At 40.6% G+C, this 24,256-nt stretch overlaps 1 protein-coding gene across 2 annotated transcripts in view; it reads left to right on the top strand.

The window, feature by feature from the left end:
• Nucleotides 1-24,256, top strand: part of RAB28 (RAB28, member RAS oncogene family) — a 99,486-nt gene that overhangs the window by 8,094 nt on the left and 67,136 nt on the right. For both annotated transcript variants that reach the window (XM_075260929.1, XM_075260923.1), the window contains exons 2-3: nucleotides 11,989-12,085; nucleotides 21,422-21,510. In XM_075260929.1, coding sequence (XP_075117030.1) covers nucleotides 11,989-12,085; nucleotides 21,422-21,510 — 186 coding nt within the window. The remainder of the gene's footprint in view (nucleotides 1-11,988; nucleotides 12,086-21,421; nucleotides 21,511-24,256) is intronic.

Below are 24,256 nucleotides of genomic sequence, written 5' to 3'. Positions count from 1 at the left end.
TTGCTATTTGTTTTTGTATAGGCATTTTACCAAATTATTTATTGATTTTCCATATCTTGCTATTGAGTCCCACTGCTGTGCCCAAACAGACATCTAACCACAGGATAGTCAGATCGATGGGGTTCTGATCGCCATGATCTTCAGCGATCAGTAGAATGGGGTCTCGAAAGTTACCCTGAATGCTCAGTGTGAATGGAGAGGTTGTGCACGTACATGGCTACCGTTCCGTTCACTTTTATGGGGTATGGGACTGCTGGGACAGCCATCTCTATCAACCCCCTAGAAATAATGCAGCCTCCTGCATATGTCGGATGTTTTCCAGGCACATGCTGTAAACTAAATTACAATGATGTGAAAGCACTTTAAGCCCTTTATTTTAGACCTTTATATTCATCTGTTTTAATTATGTGTTTATATATATATATATATATATATATATATATATATATTTATTGAATTTCACTTTCTGTATATTCATTTTTATCATCTTCAACGTACCGTATATACTCGAGTTTTTTTTTTCACCACAGTTTTTGTGCTCAAAAAGCCCCCCTCGGCTTATACTGGAGTCAAGCAAAAAAAAAAAAAAAAAAAAAATATTTTTTTTTGTGGGTGGTGGGTCTATGACTAGCCGCAATAGTATTGTATAGAATCTCGCATAAAATAGTGAAAAAAAAAAAAATATATAATAAAAAAATAAAGTAAATAAAAGTTCTAAATCTCTCCTTTCCCTAGAATACATATAAAAGTAGAAAAAGACTGTGAAACACATACACATTAGGTATCCCTGTGTCTGAAAGTGCCCGGTCTACTGAATATAGGGGATCTGCAGTGCTCCTGTTCCGTCGGGAAGGGGTTAATAGGAGCACTGCAGATCCCCTATATTCAGCCAGGCTGAATTCCAAGTGGGGGGGAAAAGAACCCCAGTCCTCAAGGTCAGGGAAGGGGCAGACAGACAACCAAAACACCCCCTCCCCTTCCCCAGAACCCAGCATCTACTGCACCCAAAAACTTCAACCATTTTAATTTTTGAAATTTTCCAGGAGCTGCTGCATCCCCCCCCCCCCCAGGCTTATATTCGAGTCAATAAGTTTTTTTTTTTACCTATTGCTTTCAATGTGATACGCGCGTATGCCGGCACCCATAGAAATCAATGGGATCTGTTTTAACGCTGCCCACTCTGAACAAGTTTACGCTCAGAATGAGCAGAGCGTTTACTCCGTGTGCAGGCTCCCTGATACGTTGGAAGGGTGCCCTCACCTACGGTTTTTTTATTTAGTTTATTCTTGTAAGTGTTGGGCTCTGGACCCTGTGATCAGATTTTAAGCCGTATCAGCAAGATATGCCTTAAATAGTTAATATTTGCAAATTCTGTGCCACTTATTTGCCCATTCATGTGTATATATTAACCATAATGCCACCTTTTTGTATAGTAATCTGTTTTGTTACAACAAATTGTGTTGTTTTTTTTTGTTTTTGTTTTTTTGCTATTTGTTTTTGTATAGGCATTTTACCAAATTATTTATTGATTTTCCATATCTTGCTATTGAGTCCCACTGCTGTGCCCAAACAGACATCTAACCACAGGATAGTCAGATCGATGGGGTTCTGATCGCCATGATCTTCAGCGATCAGTAGAATGGGGTCTCGAAAGTTACCCTGAATGCTCAGTGTGAATGGAGAGGTTGTGCACGTACATGGCTACCGTTCCGTTCACTTTTATGGGGTATGGGACTGCTGGGACAGCCATCTCTATCAACCCCCTAGAAATAATGCAGCCTCCTGCATATGTCGGATGTTTTCCAGGCACATGCTGTAAACTAAATTACAATGATGTGAAAGCACTTTAAGCCCTTTATTTTAGACCTTTATATTCATCTGTTTTAATTATGTGTTTATATATATATATATATATATATATATATATATATATATATTTATTGAATTTCACTTTCTGTATATTCATTTTTATCATCTTCAACGTACCGTATATACTCGAGTTTTTTTTTTCACCACAGTTTTTGTGCTCAAAAAGCCCCCCTCGGCTTATACTGGAGTCAAGCAAAAAAAAAAAAAAAAAAAAAATATTTTTTTTTGTGGGTGGTGGGTCTATGACTAGCCGCAATAGTATTGTATAGAATCTCGCATAAAATAGTGAAAAAAAAAAAAATATATAATAAAAAAATAAAGTAAATAAAAGTTCTAAATCTCTCCTTTCCCTAGAATACATATAAAAGTAGAAAAAGACTGTGAAACACATACACATTAGGTATCCCTGTGTCTGAAAGTGCCCGGTCTACTGAATATAGGGGATCTGCAGTGCTCCTGTTCCGTCGGGAAGGGGTTAATAGGAGCACTGCAGATCCCCTATATTCAGCCAGGCTGAATTCCAAGTGGGGGGGAAAAGAACCCCAGTCCTCAAGGTCAGGGAAGGGGCAGACAGACAACCAAAACACCCCCTCCCCTTCCCCAGAACCCAGCATCTACTGCACCCAAAAACTTCAACCATTTTAATTTTTGAAATTTTCCAGGAGCTGCTGCATCCCCCCCCCCCCCCAGGCTTATATTCGAGTCAATAAGTTTTCCCAGTTTTTTTTTTTGTAGTAAAATTAGGGGCCTCGGCTTATATTCAGGTCAGCTTATACTCGAGTATATACGATATGTCCTTCAGGTATTTTCTGGCCATAGTTCTCCGATTGCCGATCACTTGTTGACCATATATGTTCAGACAACAGTTGTTCATCTCTTCAAAGAAGTACCTGTGCTAGAAGAATGTGTTCCCTCCTGTAACTAGGGCTAATGTATCATCCTCAGATACAGGGAAAATCAGAAAGACAAAAAATATAAACTTATAATGTCCTCAAAGAATTTTTTTTTATAATAAATAAGGCAGAAGAAGGGCTTGTTCACACGGGGCAAGAGGGAGGGGGGGGATTTTGACACTGAATCCACCTCAGAATCCTCCCCCTCACAATAGAGGTCTATGTAGACCACTAGCGGTTTGTTGCCGCTCACGGAAAAAAGAAGCGAGCTGCCCTTTCTGCAGGTGGATTCTGCGGCTCATTCAGCCCCGGCGGCACCCTCCGGACTAGGCCCATTCATTTGGGCCTAATTTGGAATGGAAACCCGTGACCCGTCCCGTCATGGCAGCTGTGACGGAATGTGTTCACGCGGAACCCCGTGTGAACTAGGCCGGAGAAAGTAAAATAATAATAATAATCCTACTCCTAGTGGCACAAAACTGTGTGTCACCTACACAGAAATTGCTCTAACAGATAACTATTTTTTAATTAGTTTTCAATATTTTTATTTTTTTACATTTTCCCTGATATTTACTAAAAAAAGCAAAAGAAAAATGACAAAGTAAAGCCGTATGTATCACCCCCCAAAAAATAAATATAATTTGATCAATTGAAATGAAAAATAAAAAGTTAGAGCTTTCAAAAAACTGCTTGAACCAAAAACCTGAAAATGGAGCAGGGAATATGATCTGGTTATGAAATGGTTAAAGGGGCGTTTTGGTGATTCCCAACGCAGAGATGCTTCCTCTTCCCATCCACTTCCAGTGTCCAGAGGCAGCCGTATCCGCAGATCTATGCAGGGTCCTGGTGTCAGAGCCCAACAGATCACACATTGTGGATAGGTTATGAATAGAGATGAGCAAGTACTATTCGAAACGGCCGTTTCGAATAGCACGCACCCATAGGAATGAATGGAAGCGTCCATTCATTCCTATGGGTGCGTGCTATTTGAAACGGCCGTTTCGAATAGTACTCGCTCATCTCTAGTTATGAATATAAACATTGCTTTTGAGGTTGGAAATCCCCTTTAAGTAGCTCCCAACCCTTCCTGTGCAGCTGGGGCTGACCGTTCTGGATCACCTGGGAGTTCTGGGGCTTGGCGTTGGTTTTGCATCCATAAAATATTTCCAGTTGTAATGTAGTGGCTGGCATCCTCCATCTTAGTCATGGTCTGTTTCATTGACAACACCGGGAGAGCTTTACCCTTCACTTGCTGTTAATCATACTCATAGACTTGTGCAGTTTTATGATCCTCTGATGGATGATAACTGGAGTTTCCAGCATTTTAATCCTGCAAATTTGATATTATGGGAGCAAACCCAACCATTTGTGATCTGATTTGTGGTTTAATTAAAACCGCGGATAAGGTAGACTTCTGCTCAGAGACTCGTAACTCTTGCCGTATTAATCCTATGCTCAGGGAATAGGTTGCTTTTTGAGAAAATGCCGACTTTATTACAAAAAATGTAATGTTTGATATTATTAGTGAAATAACCAAAAAGTATGTGCTGCAAAATGTGATGGAAATTCATAGAAACCTGAGTCGGTCAAAGAGCAGTGGTGGTCCAACACCCGGCACCCACACTGATCAGCTTACATACCATGTACATTGTATAGCAGCTGTACTTGGTATTGTATTTATATAGACGATAGAACTCAGGATGACAAACTGCTGTCTTATGTATTCCAGAGCTATAGGGATATGCCATAAATACTAATCTATCTATCTATCTATCTATCTATCTATCTATCTATCTATCTATCTATCTATCTATCTATCTAAGCCATTTCTATCTATTTTATCTATCTATCTATCTATCTATCTATCTATCTATCTATCTACCTATCTATCTCAAGAATGGTCTTCTGACCCCTGTTTTGTGGCCACAGTGAAAGGAGGGATGGCCGTTAGGGTTGAGCGATCGGAAAAGATCGGATTCCGATCGGCAATCGAGCAAATTTCACGATCGCGATCAGAATTCCGATCCTGATCTTTTCCGGTGGGATTGAGGTCAGAGGTTACTTCCCACAATGATGAGCCAGTAGCTAACATTAGGGTTGAGGGATCGTAAAAGATCGGATCCCGATCAGCGATTGAGCAAATTTCGCAATTGTGATTGGGATCGGCTGGAAATTGATCGAAAATAGGATTTTAAAAATGATCCTGAAATCTCAAGATCGGCTCAACCGTAATGGCCGTACATGCCTGATCTTATTCTCTTGTTTGGAATCCTACTAATATTATAAGTGTGAAAGTTTGTGTGTTTGGATGTTTGTGAGTTTGGATGTTTGTTCCTCAATCACGCTAAAACGCCTGGACGGATTTGCGTGCAATTTTCCACAAACATAGTTTTCCCTTAGGATTGAGTCACAGGCTACTTTTGGTGCCACTAAACAACATGGCTTCCTAGCAGGAGACTCACAAATGCAGGACTCCTAGCCCCATCTATAGACTCACACACACTGCCTGGCATTTCCTGCCTCAACCTGCCTGCACACTCCTTACTGTCACCTCAGGAGTAGCCCTCACTCTACTCACTCACATAACACATCACATTGTCTGTATCACTACATACACAACACATCACATTGTCTGTATCACTACATACACAACACATCACATTGTCTGTATCACTACATACACACTCACACACACTGCCTGGCATTTCCTGCCTGCACACTCCTTACTGTCACCTCAGGAGTAGCCCTCACTCTACTCACTCACATTTTACATATAGCTTTCCACTATATAACACATCACATTGTCTGTATCACGACATACACAATACAACACATCACATTGTCTGACACAATACAACACATCACATTGTCTGTATCACGACATACACAATACAACACATCACATTGTCTGTATCACGACATACACAATACAACACATCACATTGTCTGTATCACGACATACACAATACATCACATCACATTTGCTAGCCCACCAAACTTTTTAAAGCACTTTTACAGTTTCACACGTCTGTGTCCGCCCAATTCTCAAATCACCGCAGACGAAGTCGCGGGTAAAAGCTAGTATAAAAACCCCCCAAAAAACTTGATAGTCTTCAGTAGTTGATACCTTTTTTGGGTGATTTGGAAATGGATGACAAAGCCTACTCGACTGTTCATGGACTCCTATACAAATGAATGGAGAAACCGGTGCAAATGCGTTTCTGTGTAGCGATTCCAACTTTTGTGGATAGACCCTAAGGGGCTGTACACATGGAGGAGTATAGAGCTGATTTTGAGGCGAATTCTCCCCTTAAATGATTTACAAAGTGAGCCAATTCTTTAGCAATTGCTATATCTGTATATTCTGGAAATACAGGACGGATCTTAGGCTCGGGTCACATCTATGTTGGAATCTCCACTGCAGATTCCACTTAAAATAGGCAGAGAGCGAAGACCTGCACGGAGGACTTCCCTCGCCACTGGTTTCATTCTGAAATATAATCTATGGAGTCTGCAGGTGTTTGCTGGTAGCGGAAGAGGTCGGCATTGTTTTGTTACCCTTTTGGACCTAAATGACAGAAAGCAGAACATTAGCGCGAACCTAGCTTAAGAGAGCGTTCACAGGTAGGAACTCTGATTTTAGGAAGAATTATCCCCCAAATCAGCAGCAGGTTCCATCCTGATTTTTCTTGAATGAGACGCAGCTGGAAAATGATGAGGAATTCCTCATCGTATGACCAAACCCTTATGACATTACTAGGGACAACTTTAGAGCCTGTTTTGTGCTAAAAGAAAGCACAATAGATTAATAAATAATAAGGATCCCGTCTACCTGCACCCCTGAGCTGCCAGGTTGGTCATACATGTGCTTATCAGCTATGTTACACGTATGTTCTTCACAGTTCCTCTCCCTTTACAATCTTCCTATTCCACGTACTGTATAAAGCCGCGGTTTCAAGGTCTACCTGTAAGCTGCGAGTAATCCGATTACAGCCTGGTCTTAGCTTCATCCCTATTACTACCTAGAAGATCTGTAACACCTTCTTGTGGGTTTTGAAATAGACTCTTTGTGATATGTAGATTGTATATCGGGGTCATGTTTAGTCTCCTGGCACAGACAACCTGGGGATTTGTGTACAGACGAGGTGCTAAAACGCTGGAAACAAATGAGATGGACGTCTCCTTTATCGCCTTAGAATTGCCTTCCCTAACAACTTAATCGATTCTTAGGTTGAGGCCCCACATTACAGAAACGCAGCTTCTTATGTTGCAGATTTTGCTGCGTTTCTTGAGCCAAAGCCAAGAGTGGCTACAAAAGGAATGGGAAATATATCGGATGTTCTTACACTTCTCCCTTCTTCTCAATCCACTCCTGGATTTTGCTCAAGAAACCGCAACAAAAGAAGTTGTGTTTCTGCAACGTGGGACCTCAACCTTACGGTAAGTTCACAAGGCGGAAGATGAAGAGGAATTTGAGGCAACCTTAGGGTAGGTTCATATGTAGGAATCTGCCTTGAATTTGAGAGCGGATTACATCCCTGAATCCGTGGCGGATTCTGTCTCGAATCTGCCTCCCATTGTTTTCAAAGGGAGGCAGAGATCGCAACAGGACACAGAAAAAAAATCCGTGTCCTGCTCGATCTTGCAGCGGATTTGCTTAATTAATCAAATTAATTATTAATTAATTAATTTATTTATTTTTGGTACTATTTGGCCCTTTAAAAAACAGGGTGACTCTTAGATCTGACATGAAGGTGGATGTAGACTCACAGACAGTTTCCGTGATGCGATCAATCGCAGTATTTGTGCCAATAATCTGTGCAACTAAGGAAACCATGAAAGCAGGACCAATAAGTGGCGCAGTGCCACTTCTGCCGGAAGGTTGTCTTTACATTTGGTTTTAATCATATTCATGGTATATGTAGATAACCCTAGTGGTGCGTTCTGGAAACCATTGCTCCCATCACAGCGTCCGGCCTGATCTCATGCTGTATAACAGTGACTCAGACACAGAGGATCAGCAGGACGTTCACCATGGAGGCGGCTCATTTTCAGATCTACATACAGTCATGGCCGTAAGTGTTGACACCCTTGACATTTTTTCCAGAAAATGAAGTATTTCTCCCAGAATATCATTGCAATTACATATGTTTTGTTATACACATGCTTATTTCCTTTGTGTGCATTGGAAGAATACAAAAATTGGAGGAAAAAACACCAGAAGTGATATAATTTCACATAAAACTCCAAAATATGGACCAGACAAAATTAATATTTGGAAGCACACCCTTTGGAAAAAATTACTGAAATCAATTGCTTCCTATAACCTCAACAAGCTTCTTCAACTTCTCAACTGGAATTTTGGACCCTTCTTTTTTTGCATACTGCTCCGGGTCTCTCATATTTGAGGGGTGCCTTCTCCCAACAGCAAGTTTAAGATCTCTCGACACAGGTGTTCAATGGGATCTTGATCCGGACTCTTTGCTGGCCGCTTCTGTACTCTCCAGCACTTTGTTTCCATCCATTTTTGAAGTATGTCTGGGGTCATTGTCATACAAGAAGACCCCATGACCTAGGATGCAAACCCACCTTTCTGACACTAGACTCTACATTGAGACCCAAAATCCTTTGGTAATTTTCAGATATTTCATGATTTCTTGCACACCGTCAATGCACCCCGTGCCAGAGGTGGCAGAACAACCCCAAAACATGTTGGACCTCCACCATATGTGACTGTTGGTTCTGTGTTCTTTTCTTTGTAGGCCTCATTCCATTTTTGGGAAATATTAGAATTATGTGATTTACCAAAAAGCTCTGTCTTGGTCTCGTCTGTCCACAAGATGTTTTATCCAGAAGAATTTTGGCTTAGTCGTGTACATTTTGGCAAACTGCAGTCTCTGTGTCAGCAGTGGGGTCCTCCTGGGTCTCTTGCCATAGTGTTTTTTTTATTCATTAAAATATGGGAGGATAGTTGGCACTGACACCGATGCCCCCTGAGCCTGCAGGACAGCTTGAATTTTGGGCTTCTTATCCACCATCCAGACTATCCTGCGTTGCAACCTTTCATCAATTTTTCTCTTCTCTCCACGTCCAAGGAGATTAGCTACAGTGCCATGGGTTGTAAACTTCTTGATTGTGTTGGGCACCGTGGACAAAGGAACATCAAGATCTCTGGAGATGGACTTGTATCCTTTATATCTCTCTGGAGATGGACTTTTAGATTGTTGATCTTTTTCTACACTTTTGGTTCTCAGGTCCTCAAACTGTTTTCTTCTTCTCTTTCTGTTCTCTAAGCTTAGTGTGGCACACACAAAGCAAAAATTGAGGCAACTTTTCTCCTTTTTATCTGGTTTTTGGTGTGATTTTTATATTGCCCACACCTGTTACTTGCCACAGTTGAGTTTGAACAAGCATCACTTGTTTAAAGCAAAGTTATTTACCCACAATTTTGAAAAGGTGGCAAAAATTTTGTCCGGCCCATTTTTCGATTTTTTTTTTTTTTTTTTGTGTGAAATTATGCCAAATTTGCCTTATTTTTTTCTCCGTTTTTTTTGTGTTGTTCCAATACATACAAAGGAAATAAACCTGTGCATAACAAAACCTGTGAACTTTGAATAATTTTTTGGGAGAAATACTTCATTTTCTGGAAAAATTTTAATTTAATGGGTGCCAACATTTCCAGCCATGACTGTACATGGTACATGGTGTTATAGGTGACACATAGATCCTATCTGTAACCACTACTACTATTATTATTGCCAGGATGGAATCTGCCTCCAATTCATTTCTATGGGAGTTAGTAGTAGATTTTTCCTTCAGCTTTTTTTATTTTTTTCATTTAGAGATAAAAAGAAGTGTCATGACCTATCTTCAGGTGAATTCTGCCTTGCAAATCCCTTAGAAATGAATGGGAGGTGATGCAGTTTTTTGGTAAAAACTGCGTAAAAAAACTTTCTCAATTCCTTAAAGAGGACCTTTCACCAGTTTTGGGCACATGCAGTGTTATATACTGCCAGAAAGCCGACAGTGCGCTGATTTCAGCGCACTGTCGGCTTTCCCGATCTGTGCCCGGTGTAAAGAGCTTACGGTGCCGGTACCGTAGTGCTCTATGGTCAGAAGGGCGTTTCTGACCATTAGCCAGAGATGTCCTTCTGCCTCGCGGCGCCAATCACGCTGTACAGTGGAGCGGGGAGGAACTCCCCCCTCCCGCTCCTGATAATACTCGTCTATGGACGAGCGCTGTGAGCAGAGGGAGGGGGGGTGTTCCTCCCCGCTCCACAGCACAGCGCGATTGGCGCCGCGAGGCAGAAGGACGTCTCTGGCTAATGGTCAGAAACGCCCTTCTGACCATAGAGCACTACGGTACCGGCACCGTAAGCTCTTTACAACGGGCACAGATCGGGAAAGCCGACAGTGCGCTGAAATCAGCGCACTGTCGGCTTTCTGGCAGTATATAACACTGCATGTGCCCAAAAGTGGTGAAAGGTCCTCTTTAAGCAGGTTTCTTTAAGCTTGAAAATTGTACTCGCTGCTCACTTGTCTCCCGACCTACTGATGGAATCGCTTATAGGTTACCAGGCCAATCCTCGTTCAGGAGAGCTGTGGCTGACAAGGGTCTGCAAGGGACTAGAGCTGTGAAACTTTGTATATACCCCGAATACTATTTATTAATACTCTTTTTAGGCCGAGTTCACACCTGCGCCACGGCCTCTTCTTTCAGGTTTCTGTGTTCTGCCGATAGGAAAAGGAAACATGGCAGACAGTGTCCAGCCGTGCGCGTTTGTGAGCGTTTTTGTGCTGTCCACAGCAAAACCGCTTTTTTTTTTTTTTTTTTTTTTTTTTTTTTTTTTAGTCCTGCATGTCCAACTTTGTGTCCGGTTAAAAAAAAAACACGGTTTCGCCGCGGACAGCACAAAACGCTCACAGGCTCTCACGGCCGGACATATTCCAAACCCATTAATTTGAATGGGTTTCTCGGGCAGAAGACAGAAACCTGCAAAAAAGGAGATCGGGCGCTGGTGTGAACCCGCCCTTATGCTACTAATATTGCTGCCATTCAGAGCTGTTTGTAGGCCAACATTTCACACCTTTCCTTTTATATATTGTTACTTGTAGACACTGGAGAACAGCTTCAAAATATAACATTCATTACTACTACTACTATTACTGCTATTACTACTACCACTGCTACTACCTTTATTACTACATCTTCTAAAACCACTACTATTACTTGTACAATTACTACTACAGTTATTTCTTCTGCTATTATCACTGCTGCTTCCATTGTTTCTACTACTACAGTCACTACTGCTGCTGTTTCTTCTGCTATTACTGCTGCTGCTCTTTATTCTCCTTTTAACAATTTTTACTACTACTTCTGCTGTTTCTTTTACTTCTACTGCTATTAGTACTACTACTGTTGTTTCTTTTGCTAGTACTACTACTGCCTCTTACTTCTACCATTATTGCTTCTGCTATTACTATGGGCCTGATTTTTCTACTACAATGACTACCATTGCTATTACTTCTGCTATTGCTATTTTTATTTCTACTATTACTACTGCTGCTTCTCCATTTACTACTACTGTTTTTTCTCCTATTACTACAGTTTTTTTCTTCTGTTCCACCTACTATTACGACTATTGCTATTCCTAATACTGTTACTTCTTTTGCTGGTACTAATGCCAGAGGAGAACTTGTAGATCCTGAACCCAAGTGCTATATTTGTACTAGGCCCCTCCCTAACTTGTGCCAATTAGAATGGCAGTATATTTTATGTGGCAGATGGTCCTTTGGGACCCTCTCAGGGTTTTGGGCTTGTAGTGACTGCAACCATTGCGCCCCTATAGCTACTGCTATTATTACTATGAACACTGCTATTGTTATCACTACAGCTTATATGGTTATTACTATTGCTATTATTGGTACTGCTATTTATCTACTACTCCTTCTATTATTACTACTACTGGTATTACTATTTGTTGTGCTGTTAGCATCACTTGTATTATTATTGCTGTGCGTCTATTACTACTCTTCTTACTACTGCCCTTCTATGACTAGTATTACTAAAACCAATTACTATTGTTGTTACTACTATCATTGCTAATGTTATTACTGTTGTTAGTACAACTATTACTACTACTATTAGGCTCAACACATTATATATATTTCTTTTCCAGCTGTACCGAGCTGCCTTAATACGAACATTTCACACTTTTCCTTTTAGACCTCTCTGGCCATGCGGTTTGCCCAGGAATCATTCGGAAAACAGTACAAACAAACAGTGGGGCTGGATTTCTTTCTGAAAAGGATAACGCTGCCAGGTAAGATTTTTCTGGTTTGCGGGTTCAGTCCCATCCTATTCCCGGGATCACCAGTGTAACATAGCTTTAGGATCCTCTTGTAAAGACAAATCCGTGGCAGCGCCTGGTTTATCCATCCCAATGTTCCCGGGTCTTGCTGACGGCCATAGTGATATTCTGCGGATGCATTATTGTAACTACGGAGCACGCCGCTTCCAACATTCAGCACAAGAAGGTTTAGTGAGCGTCGTGTACAATACCCGATTTTCTCTTAGAAATAATACCTACATCATTTTTATGGGAAAAAAAGGTATTTCTGAGAAACAAAGCATAATGTTATTAATGGAAACGACTAATCTTGTACGTGTTAAAAAAAAAATAAAAAAAAAGTACAATCTAGCTATGTAACCAGCGAGTCCTAATATGTGAATGCTGTTTTATGCAAGGCAGCATGAAATTGCTGGCATTTAATAGACCACTAAAATTTAGTGTCCCAAGACGCTCATAAAAATACAGTTTGAGCATTCAAGATGTTTCAGTCGGTGGTGCAAAGGAACCATTTAGATGCTCGCTGCTGCACATTGCATGGAAAAAAAGGGGGATTGCTGACGCTGGTTAACCCTTTTACGGCCCGAATGGCTTAGAGACCGTGCAGGATGTGTAAGACCGCACACAGTAGGAGGAAGGTTGTGTGCCAACACCTTGTTGCGGATGAGCGGTAGACAGTATAGATGCGGCGTACTGTCTCGTAGTGTCTATCTCATATTGTCAGACTTCAATCTGCCTAAAATGTTGTGTTTGCTCATTCATTTCTTTTATTCCAAAAGCGTAATGTTAAAATTGTTTTGGTTGCCCTGCGTAACAGACTACGGTTTAGCTGCAGTCTGCAAACATTTATGTGATGTCCCGTCATGGTTTCGAGACCGACACAAATTTTGGTTCTCACAAAGCTACAAGTTTATATAAAGACTCAGTATATACAGAAAGCCGTCTGCAATTCACTAGGACATGCTGGGTCTCGGGTTCTGGGCCAAATCCTGACCGAGGACAACCTGTTTTTGTCTAGTCGGTGCTTGGGGTTTATCACAATTTCTGTGTATTTTTTTTTCTCCACCTGCTTGACCAAGGATTTTCAATGGGCTTGAGATCTTGGAAGTTTCCTGGGAACGGAACCATAATTTTAATATTTTGTCACTGTTGCCTTGTGACATGGCACTCCATTATGCTGGATAAAGGATTGTTCATCATCACATTGCTCCTGGGGGTTGGGAGAAGTTCATCCCAACTGTTTAGATCCCATTCGTTATTCATGGTGGTGGTCTTAGGCAAAATCGTGACCCCCACGCATGAATAGTCGTCCCAGGATACTCTGCTGCTGACATGACGCAGGACTCATCGTAGTGCTCAACTTTTCTTCTCTGGACAATCATTCTGCAGCCACTTCTCCAAGAAACACATCAAGGACAGGCTGACGTTCTGCATGAAGTACAGGGAATGGACTGCAGAGAACTGGGGGTAAAGTTATTTCCTCTCAAGAAGCCCCTTCAGACTATCTGGGAGTGTCTGGAGAAGAATAGGTGAGCACTACCATGAGTCCTGTGTCATGTCAGCAGTGGAGCATCCTGGGGCCATTCATGTGCGAGGTTACCTTTCATCCTAGGGTGTGGGCTCATTCACAGTTTTGCATAAGGCCATGCATGGGATCTAAGCATCCACCAAAAGCAACGTCTCTCAACCTTCCGGGAACATTTATGACGACGTGTATGGGAGTTTAGATTTCCTAAACAAGGCACCTCCTGATTCACCTCTTCTAGTTAAGAGGAAGAAGCCTTGCCTTTAAAGGGATCCAATCAATAAAAACCTTTTTGTTTCTCCTACCTTTAGATGTCTTCTTTGTGCCGCCGTTCAGTAGTTATCCCGGTTTTCTTCTGTATGCAAATGAGTTCTCTGGCAGCACTGGGGGCGGTCCTCAGCACTCAAACAGGACTGGAAGTCTGCAGCGCCGCCTCCATCTTTGTCTGGAACGGCCTCTGCACGTCTTCTTCCGGCGCTGGCTTCAAACTTCTAGGCATGGGCAGTCGGCTCTATGCCATCAGGCCTCGGGCCATTTTCTTGTGGCCGCTTACCCCAGCTTACTGTGTAAGCAGCCACAAGAAAATGGCCACTTACACTAGTTTACTGTCTAAGTGGCCACAGGAAAATGGCCGCAGGCATGCGCTGTTTGAGTGCTGGGGACCACACCCAGTGCTGCGAGAGAACTCATTTGCATACAGAAGAAAACCAGGATTTCTACCGAACGGCGGCGCGGAGAAGACATCTAAAGGTAGGAGAAGAATAGCCTTTCTTAAGGCTATTCCCACATGTTAGGGAGAAAAAATTGCTTTTTAAAGATTGAATCCCTTTAAGACTCTGTGCACCAGCTAGATCTCTGCAAGATATATGGCACCTTGCAATACTTCACAAACTAGCAGTAATATGACACCTTGTCAATATTAAAGGGATTGTCCTGTTACAAACACAGTATAGGGGATAAGTGTCACATCGCTGCAGATCTGACTGCTGGGGTCCACAGCGATTAGGAGAATGGGGTTCCAAGATCAAGAAAGTGAGGATCTAAAAGTCCCCTTGAAACACCAGTGTGCTTGTTTGGCTGGTACTCCATTCACTTCTATGTGGAGGATTCAAGAGGACTTTTGGACCCCCATTCTTCTGTTCTCTTCGAGAGACACCCCCTGCCCACAGTATAGGGGATAAGTGACTGTAACATGTAAGTGACAGACCCTTGAACTAGCTGCAGCAGGTCACAGCAGTGGTGCTGCGTAGTCTGTGGTCTCGGGAGCACCCTTTATTATTTGAGAATTTCTTAAAGGGGTTGTCCAGGTCTGAAAATGATTGAGTGTTTAGAATAGGTGATTAATCTGCGATCGGTGGACTCCTACACCCTTGGCCCCTGTGTAGAACTGGGTGCAGTTGCAGTGGTCACCTGAGCCCAGGCAGTCCATATTCGGTATGGAACGGGGGTCATGCTGCACGGACCAAGGATTGGGGGGTAGATGAGTATCACTTTTTTTTTTTTTCGTTTTACACCACCCAAGCCACCAGTGAAGTTTGTCCTGACAACAACTTGTATTACTTAGTGAATCTTCTAGCCGGACTCCCCCTTACATCTGCATACATAAGTATAGGAGCTGGAACCTCTAAATCCTTATATACCCTCGATAAAGAGGACTCCCAGTCACCGTCACGTAAATGAGGTACCTGGGTCATTATGGGCACGTAGGGATTATGTCCTAGCATTTCCTAGAAACCGAGGTAGAATGTAGCTTACAAAATAAACATATGGCAAAGCGCGGGCATCGTGCCACAGGCTAAATCAGTCTGACATTAGTGAAAACTGTAAAGCTCAGGCGGCAAGTGGAAGAAAGTAGAAAACATCCTTTTTGAAGTATAGAGAATCCTTTCTATTTGGAGCCGGCTTCATGCACTTCAGGTTAATACAGCTCTTCCTCAGTCGCCCGCCTCTGCTGGCCGCTCTACCCTAAATGCTGTTTGCCTGTGGACATTGACAAAGATGCCCAATAAATCTTACGTTGGGCAGAACCGAAGCTGAGGACAGCTGCTAGCGTATGGATCAGCGACCTGTGTGAAGTGGACGGCTGACACCTACAAGCTATGTATGCATCATATACTGACTGCTTAGGGAAAGAATTTCTCATTTTATTACATTTTGTTTTTCTTCGGAATTTACGCTTCAAAGTCAATTTTATTATGCAGACGAGATGCCCGTGTTGTGCATGGAAAGATGTTCCAGATCCTAGTAGATTAATTGAGACAGATTGCAAATAAAGTGTTATATTTTACATTTATTATTAATATTCTTATTTTTTTTATTTTAATTATTATTTTATTATGATGATGATGATTATTAGTATATAATTATTATTAATTATTTATTATTATAATTAGTAGCAGTAGTATTTTATTATTATTATTATTATTATTATTATTATTATTATTAGTAGTAGTAGTAGTAGTAGTAGTAGTAGTATTTAATAATTTTTATTTATCTTTATTTTTTTTTTAAATGTAGATTGTGAGCCCACAATGGGCTCACAATGTACATTTTTTTTCCCTATCAGTATGTCTTTGGAATATGGGATGGAAATCTACGCAAACACGGGGAGAACATACAAACTCAAACTTTTTTTTTTTTTTTTTTTGCCCTTGGCGGGATTCGAACCAAGGATTCCAGCGCTGCAAGGCAGCTAACCACTAATAATTTTTATTATTTAATTATATTATTTATTTTTATTATTATTTCTTTTATTATTATAGTAAAAAAAAAAACAGTTTTTAAGCCTTTTTTTCCCTTTCAAATAAATAAGGGGGCGTTCACACTACCGTTGGTGTCCGTTATGAAGGTGTCCGTTTAAAAGAAAAAAAAACGGACACCTATCATAATGGACATTAACGGACACTAACTGATGCTAACTGATGTTAATGTGTCCGTTTTTTTAACTGATCCATTTAATGGATCAGTTAAAAAAAACGGACACATTAGTATCAGTTAGCATCAGTTGGTGTCCGTTTTTTATACTGTCCGTTTTTTCTTTTTTGCTGTTTATGCTTTCTGAGCATGTGCAGAAAATAAACGGACAGAAAAAAACGGACTGTAACTGATGGCCATCAGTTACTGTACGTTATATGTCCGTTGCCCATAGACCTCAATGTTAAAAAAAAAAAAAAAAACGGACGCTTTCTGTCCGTTTTTTCAAACGGACAAAAAAATCTTGCATGTGTGATTTCTCTGTCCGCTTGAAAAAACGGACATGGTTGTTAACGGACCCTTAAGGACACAAACGGACACAAACTGACAACAGATGAAATCCCATTTAAATGAATGGAAATTGTAACGGACAAAGCTAGTGTCCGTTGCTAAAATCTTGAACGGACAGTAGCAACGGACACTGCAATCGGACACCAACGGTAGTGTGAACGCCCCCTAAGGCAGCTCTATACCATAAGGGCGTTTTCCACATGGAAGCAGAAAAAAAAACCCTGATGCAAGAACGCATAAAAAATTATTATGTTTTTTTTTTTTTTAGATTTCTTAAAATCAAGTTGATCTTGACGTATTTTTTTGGTATAGCGTTTAACTATTTAGGGCTTATCAGTTTTTGACCACCCATCAAGGTTTATAGTGCTATTTTTGACGAGGAAACTCCAAGATGCCAAGATAGAGCCAGTTAGTTCTTTTTTGTTTTGTTTTTTTCCAGCACAAAAACAGTGGCCATCACTGACTGCCATGTGGATTTCAGAGGGGAAAAATGAAACATCATGACCTATCTTCAGGCAGGTCCCGCCTTGCAAACCCCAAATTGAAATGAATGGAGGACACAAAAAAAAATGCTAGTGTTTCAACACATTTCAGCTCTTACTTCCCTCAGATTCTGTTTGTGACAAGGGTATGTGATTGGAACCAGCGCCTGGCCCCCAGACTGGTCCACCACCAACCTGGGAGTGGCGGAAGAGCTCATCATAACGGTAAATGGTAAAATTAAAATGACAGAAGTCAGTCTTGTGCTCACAATTTTATATTGGACTTGCTTATAATCCATCCTATGCATTTTTATGGCTGATTACCAAAATATCTGATAACTTGTCCTCGCTCTGGACCTATGGATGCCAGATGAAGGAAATTTATAGAGGTTTTATTTTGTAGCAAATAAATTGTATGACATTTCCGCTCAAAATATTCTGTTCAATATTCCTTAAGAAAAGTTATGTACGACACCTATGTTACTAATATTTTATCCCGACTGTAATAAATTATCGTTTATTAAAACTTAACACTTGAATTAAAGAATCGCACAAAAAAAAGTAGTTTTCTTTTATGTATTTTTAACATAATAGAACAAAGACTGAAAAATAATATATTGTAGTAATAATAATAATTACCGTAGTAATATTATTATAGGGGTTCCTCTTGAATATAACTAGATTTAAATTTTTAGACGATTAAAAGTTAAATATTTTTGCAATTCTAGTACAGTAATTGCAAATAGTATAAAAATGTTGCAATGTTTTAAAGATTTTATTGTCTTTAATCTTAATCGATTAGAAATAGATATGACCATGAATGCAAGACATTTCTATGGTCTGGGACTTGTCAGAAATCCAGCCATGATGTCCTTATTATGTCCAGGTTATCTTCTCATACATGTAGTGTCCTCCTGATAACCAGCCATGATGTCCTTATTGTGTCCGGGGTATCTTCTCATACATGTAGCATCCTCCTGATAACCAGCCATGATGTCCTTATTGTGGTCAGGTTATCGTCTCATACATGTAGTGTCCTCCTGATAACCAGCCATGATGTCCTTATTGTGGTCAGGTTATCGTCTCATACATGTGGTGTCACTGCCTGATGACCCGGACACAATTAGGACATCATGGCTGGGTTTCTGACAAGTCCCAGACCATAGAAAGTACCTGTATTCATGGTCATATTCATTGGTAACCATTTAAGACAACAAATGTCACCACTAAGATGGTTAGAAAAAAATCTATAAAACTCTGCAAACTTTTTAATTACTTCCAATTGCAAAAATGTATAATTTTTAATTGTCTTCAAATGTAAATATGGTTATGATCATGGGAAACCCCTTTAAGTCTAAGAATATTATGAAATAAAATAAATTAAATACAGTGAAACCTCTCCAAAAGACCACCTCTTTGAGAAGACCGCCTCCTTACCCAGACTACATTTTCTTTTTTTTTCGTTTTCCATACTAGCCATCTTCTTTGACTAATTTCTCGTGCGATTTTTGAGCGGTTGTCTCAAAGAAGTTTCACTATATTAAATGATAAATTTATTTTGTCATCAAATGTTTTGTGTTTACGTTTTTTTAAATAAAATTTTTGGGACCTAGAGCTTTTTTTCAATTTTTATTTTTTTCATTGTTAGGGGCACTTACAGAATCTCTATTGATAATAATAATAATATTTTATATACATATATATATATATATTTTTTTTACCCCCTGAGGTTTGTTAGAAATTGATGCAAGTGAGGATCTCCATCCAAGTAGCTAACTATTACATTTTTCCCAATTTTTTTCTATACTATTCCAGGCAGATTTTACCATCGACCGGTATCCTTGTTCTTTACGTTTATACACATTGTGATTTAGGACCATTGTCTTTTTTTTTTTTTTTTTTTTTTTAATCCCCGGCCCCATCTTTCCCAGAGTGTACCAGGAGCACAGGAGGGTCCCACAACGCTTTGCTGAAGAAATGTCGCAGATGCTGAAGGCGTTAATTGTGCTGCAATGTTTAACCCAAATCACATAAATATTTTTGGAGACCATTACAGGGCAAATACCGGCCTATTCTGGAATGCTTGTAACCCGCCGGACTGTGTAGTCTAGATGCATTCACTGTGCACATTTTATAGCCTCGTACGCTGGACCACTGAATCGGGGACTGCAGAAAGAGATTTGTTAGCTTCACAGACCAAATACCTCCAGGAAGTTTGTGGGTATAAGCCAGCAGAAAGGTCTCCACTGTGCAGGAGATATTTTAAGCCCTCCGTGCTAGAAGTGGGCAGGCGCGTGTTTTCACTTACATTTTGGCCATGCAGCACTTAAATTTTAGGTTAACCAAAGAACCTAGCATAATTTTACGAGTTTACTGACTGAATTTCAGGGTGGCTTTATACAAATAATCAGATGTACCCTGTCCACAAGCCCAACTTCAGTGTATTTTCTCTGATGGTTATTTTTGCTGTGTAGCTGGAATCGTTTCAGTTTGGTAGACTATAAACTATCTGATTCCATATTTTATGTCAAGTATATGCAAGTTTGGTTACGTGCGTATTATATATATTTAGGTTTAGAGACCAGACGTTATAGTGCTGAATCTCTCTAAGCTACCTAAGGCCTCATACACACACTTCAGATTTCATCCATGTTTAAAAGGAATTTTATGAGAACCTGATATATAAATTTGTAGACCATTAAAAATTAAATATTTTTGCAAATTAAATAATTACAAATTTTTCAGAGATGTAAAGATTTTCTCTAATCATCTTAGTAGTGTCAGTTTCTCTGGATCTGTTGCAAATGGATATGGCCATAAATGTAGGAACTTTCTATGGTCAATTGGAAGTAAAATAAAAATTTTGCAGAGTTTTATAGATTTTTTTTCTAACCATCTTAGTGGTGACATTTGTTTTCTTAAATGGTTACCAATGAATATGACCGTGAATACAGGAACTTTCTATGGTCTGGGACTTGTCAGAAACCCAACCATGATGTCTTTATTGTGGACAGATTATCAGGAGGACACTACATGTATGAGAAGATAACCCGGACACAATAAGGACATCATGGCTGGTTATCAGGAGGACACTACATGTATGAGGAGATAACCCGGACACAATAAGGACATCATGGCTGGATTTCTAACGAGTCTCAGACAATAGAAAGTTCCTGCATTCATGGCCATATCCTTTGGTAACCTAAGCTTTTCACTACTAAGATGGTTAGAGAAAACTTTCAAAATTTTGAAATTACTTATATTTGCAAAAATGTTTACTTTAATTGACTACAAATTATATTATATATTATATTCATAGGAAAACCCCTTCATATATGTTTTTTTACCCTGTTCCCGCTCTGCGCCGTAATAGTACGTCGTAGTATGTATGTAGTTCTCACTTTGCTCAGTACTATTACGGTGCTGTAATGCACCTGTACCTGCGGCATTACATCCTGCTCTCGGCTGTATTACACAGCCAAGGGGCGGGGCCAGCCACTGGAGTCGGAAGATGCTCCCACAGATTAACCCCTGGATGCTGTGATCAATAGTGAACACAGCATCCAGGGAGTCTGGGGGCAAGATCGCGTGGTCCGAGTGGTTGTGAATGCTGTGAAAAAAAATAAAAATTGACATGGACCCCCCAAAATGTAACGTAAATAAAAGTTAATGAAAACATGGTGGCAAATGAATGTACAACTCATCACGTAAAGAATAAGCCGTCACGTAGCTATGTGAACAGAAAAATAAAAAAGTTATGAATTTTGGAAGACTGGGAGGAAGATATGCAAAAGGGGCAAAAGCTGGAAGTGGATCCTAAACACAGAACATGATCATATTTCTGGTGACATTTTGGGGTCTTTGGAACCAATTACTAACGTTCCATACAGTTATGGTTTTAACTTACAATGGTGGCCTGAACCGAGTAATATTGTAACACGAGGGGCCATGATGGCACTTCTGTACTGCTCTGTTCTATGAGGTATAATAGAATAGGAGGCTCCGTATTAAAAGTGACTTGTATTCTATTCTTTTTAGGAAATCTAAATGTTACTCTTCAAGTGTGGGACATCGGAGGACAAACGATAGGTGGCAAAATGCTGGATAAATATATTTATGGAACACAGGTATGGTAATGGAGAGTCTATAGTATTAGTGATCACATTGTACCTAACCCTATTGTCCGCCTTATCTTTTATGTCTGACTTTTCTCTCTTCTTTTCTGTTTTTCTTTCGTCTCTTACATTCTCTCTTTGTCAGTTTTTATCTTGTTTCTCTCTCCCCCTTTGGGCCTACTTTAGAAAACTGGTGTCAGAATGTCATATCTTTGGCGTAAAGCCCTGATTTGCAGCAAAAACGCACTATTTTGCATATTTACTGTCCTGCTCGCCACTTTTTAAAGGGATCCTATCGTTGGATACCCTTTTTTTCTCACTAACACGTAGGAATAGCCTTAAGAAAGGCTATTCTTCTCATACCTTTAGATGTCTTCTCCACGCTGTCGGCATGCACAGTTGGCTCTGCCTGAGGCCTAGAAGATTGAAACCCAGGACAGAAAAAGACACGGGGAGAGGCCGTTCCAGAAGAAGATGGAGGCGGCGCTGGAGATTTCTCTCGCAGCATTGGGGACGCCCCCAGTGATGTCTGAGTGCTTGGGACCGCCCCCAGTGCTGCGAGAGAACTCATCTGCTTACAGAAGAAAACCTGGATTTCTACCGAACGGTGGTGCGGAGAAGACTTATAAAGGTATATATTTCTTCTCACTCCTTTTTTACACAAAGGGGCAGATTTAGATTTAATAAGACTGGCATTTCATATGCCAGTCCTAATAAATGCGCCGGCATGGGCATGGATGAGTCTGGTCTCTTCATAAAGAGGTTACACACTGATATGCCAGATTAGAGATCTACACAACCTAGGTTTGGTGTAGATTTTAATTTTCTAACTTGCGCTAGAAAACTGGAAAGAGTTATTATTAACAATGGGGCGATCGAGGTGCAGAATGAGGATTGCTGCAAACATTTACCTGAACCCAGTACAGGTGGTGGGTGACAGAAGGATACTGTCCGTGGTGAGCTGCATGCGGGAGAACAAATCCCACCCCATGTATGAGACCATGATAACACTTGGCAGTACTGTCAGCGACCGTCTGCTTCACTCCAACTGAATGACTCTGAAGTCTTTCTTTCTTCTCTTACTCTGCTGCTATGGACTCCTAGCATATCTTCTCTTCTCAGCATATGTGTGTCTACGTCTGTAATATATTACTGTGTGTTTTCCTGTATCTGTATTACTATTCTGCTGTAATACTGAAATTTCCCCACTTTGGGACTATTAAAGAATTATCTTATCTTATTTGGCGTGAAAGGTCCGTGGGACACAATATCACCCATGTATCTATGTTGTGGAATCAAAAGCTTATAAACTGACTTTAAATTCATCTATTGGTTTAAGTAATGACTCATATGAAAGCTGAAACCCTCCCAAATGTGTTTTTTATAAAGAAAACAAATTGGCTTCACTGGTGAAATATTGATCATTTAATGAACACAGAAAGGTCAGATTTTGGCCAGACAAAAGTTTTGTCGCCTTGTCATGTGATGCCCCCAATCCTAGTCTACAGCCTCCCCTGTGCTCAATAATTGATCGGTTAATTAGTGGGTGTGTATAAAAAGAACTCCAGCACCCCAGACCTTCACCTCAACTTCACCTGTGACAACATGTCAAAAATGAACCCTGTGACCAAAGCCTTGATATCAAGAAGCTGAAGACCAGATCCACTGCAGAGGTGGCTGCACCTTTAATGTGTCTCAGCATTAAGTATAAAAAATTAAAAAAAGATTTGAACAGACTAGAGATGTTTTTGACAAGCCCAGGTCCGGCAGACCCTGCAAGATAATGGCTCAGGAGGAACGTTTGTTGGTTAGAAAATGAAAACCAGCCCCTCTTCCACTGCAGCAGAGTTCCAACAGCCCTGGTCACCTCAAGTCCCTGTGTCAACTATAACAGTTTGTAGGATTCTTCCTCGAAATGTCCTCCACGGTGGAATCAGTGCCCAGAAGCCATCACTAAACAAAAGGCAATTAAAGGCCCACAGCCTGCTAAATGGATGGACGCTGGAAAAGTGGCAGAAGGTGGATTTCTCAGATGAATCTTCAATTGAATTACATCACAGCCGCCGCAAATACTGCAGGAGACCTACTGGTGCCCGTATGGATCCAAAATACACCCAGAAAACAATATGGTGGTGGAAAGATCATGGTCTGGGGTTATATTCAGTATGCGGGTGTGCGAAACATTGGCAAAGTGGAAGGCAATATCAATAGCCTAAAATATCAAGAAGTATTAGCTTCCTCTTACATTCCCAATCATAAAAGGGGTCAAATTTTGCAGCAGGATGGTGCTCCATCTCATACATCCATCTCTACATGAAGCTGAAGGTGCTCCAGGACTGGCCAGCTCAGTCACCAGACATTGAACATGTTTGGGGTAGAATGAAATACAAGCTTGGCAGACAAAACCAAAGAATCTAGATGAACTCTGGGTAAAAAAATATGCAAATCTATTCTCCAGGATGTAATTAGGAGAACAGTGCCTCTTTATGCTACCCTCTAGAGGGCAGCTTCCTTAACATAATGCACGACTCAATTAATAAGCCTACTAACATGATGTGGATTTAATTGCCAAATTAGTATTTCTATTCCAAAAGGAACAGATTCCCAGCTATGGACAGCGCTGTTTCGGTCTTTTGGACCTCCTCAGCATAGCACAGGGATACTGATTTTGCAGAGTGAGAGACTATAGACCAGGGTCAGGGGATAATCGTACACATTAGGGAGAGTGTGTGCCTAGATGAACTCTGAGAGGCTGTAA

Source organism: Leptodactylus fuscus, chromosome 1 (genome assembly GCF_031893055.1).
Source record: "Leptodactylus fuscus isolate aLepFus1 chromosome 1, aLepFus1.hap2, whole genome shotgun sequence".
Classification (NCBI taxonomy): Eukaryota; Metazoa; Chordata; class Amphibia; order Anura; family Leptodactylidae; genus Leptodactylus; species Leptodactylus fuscus.
This window is presented reverse-complemented; position numbering and strand designations above follow the sequence as displayed.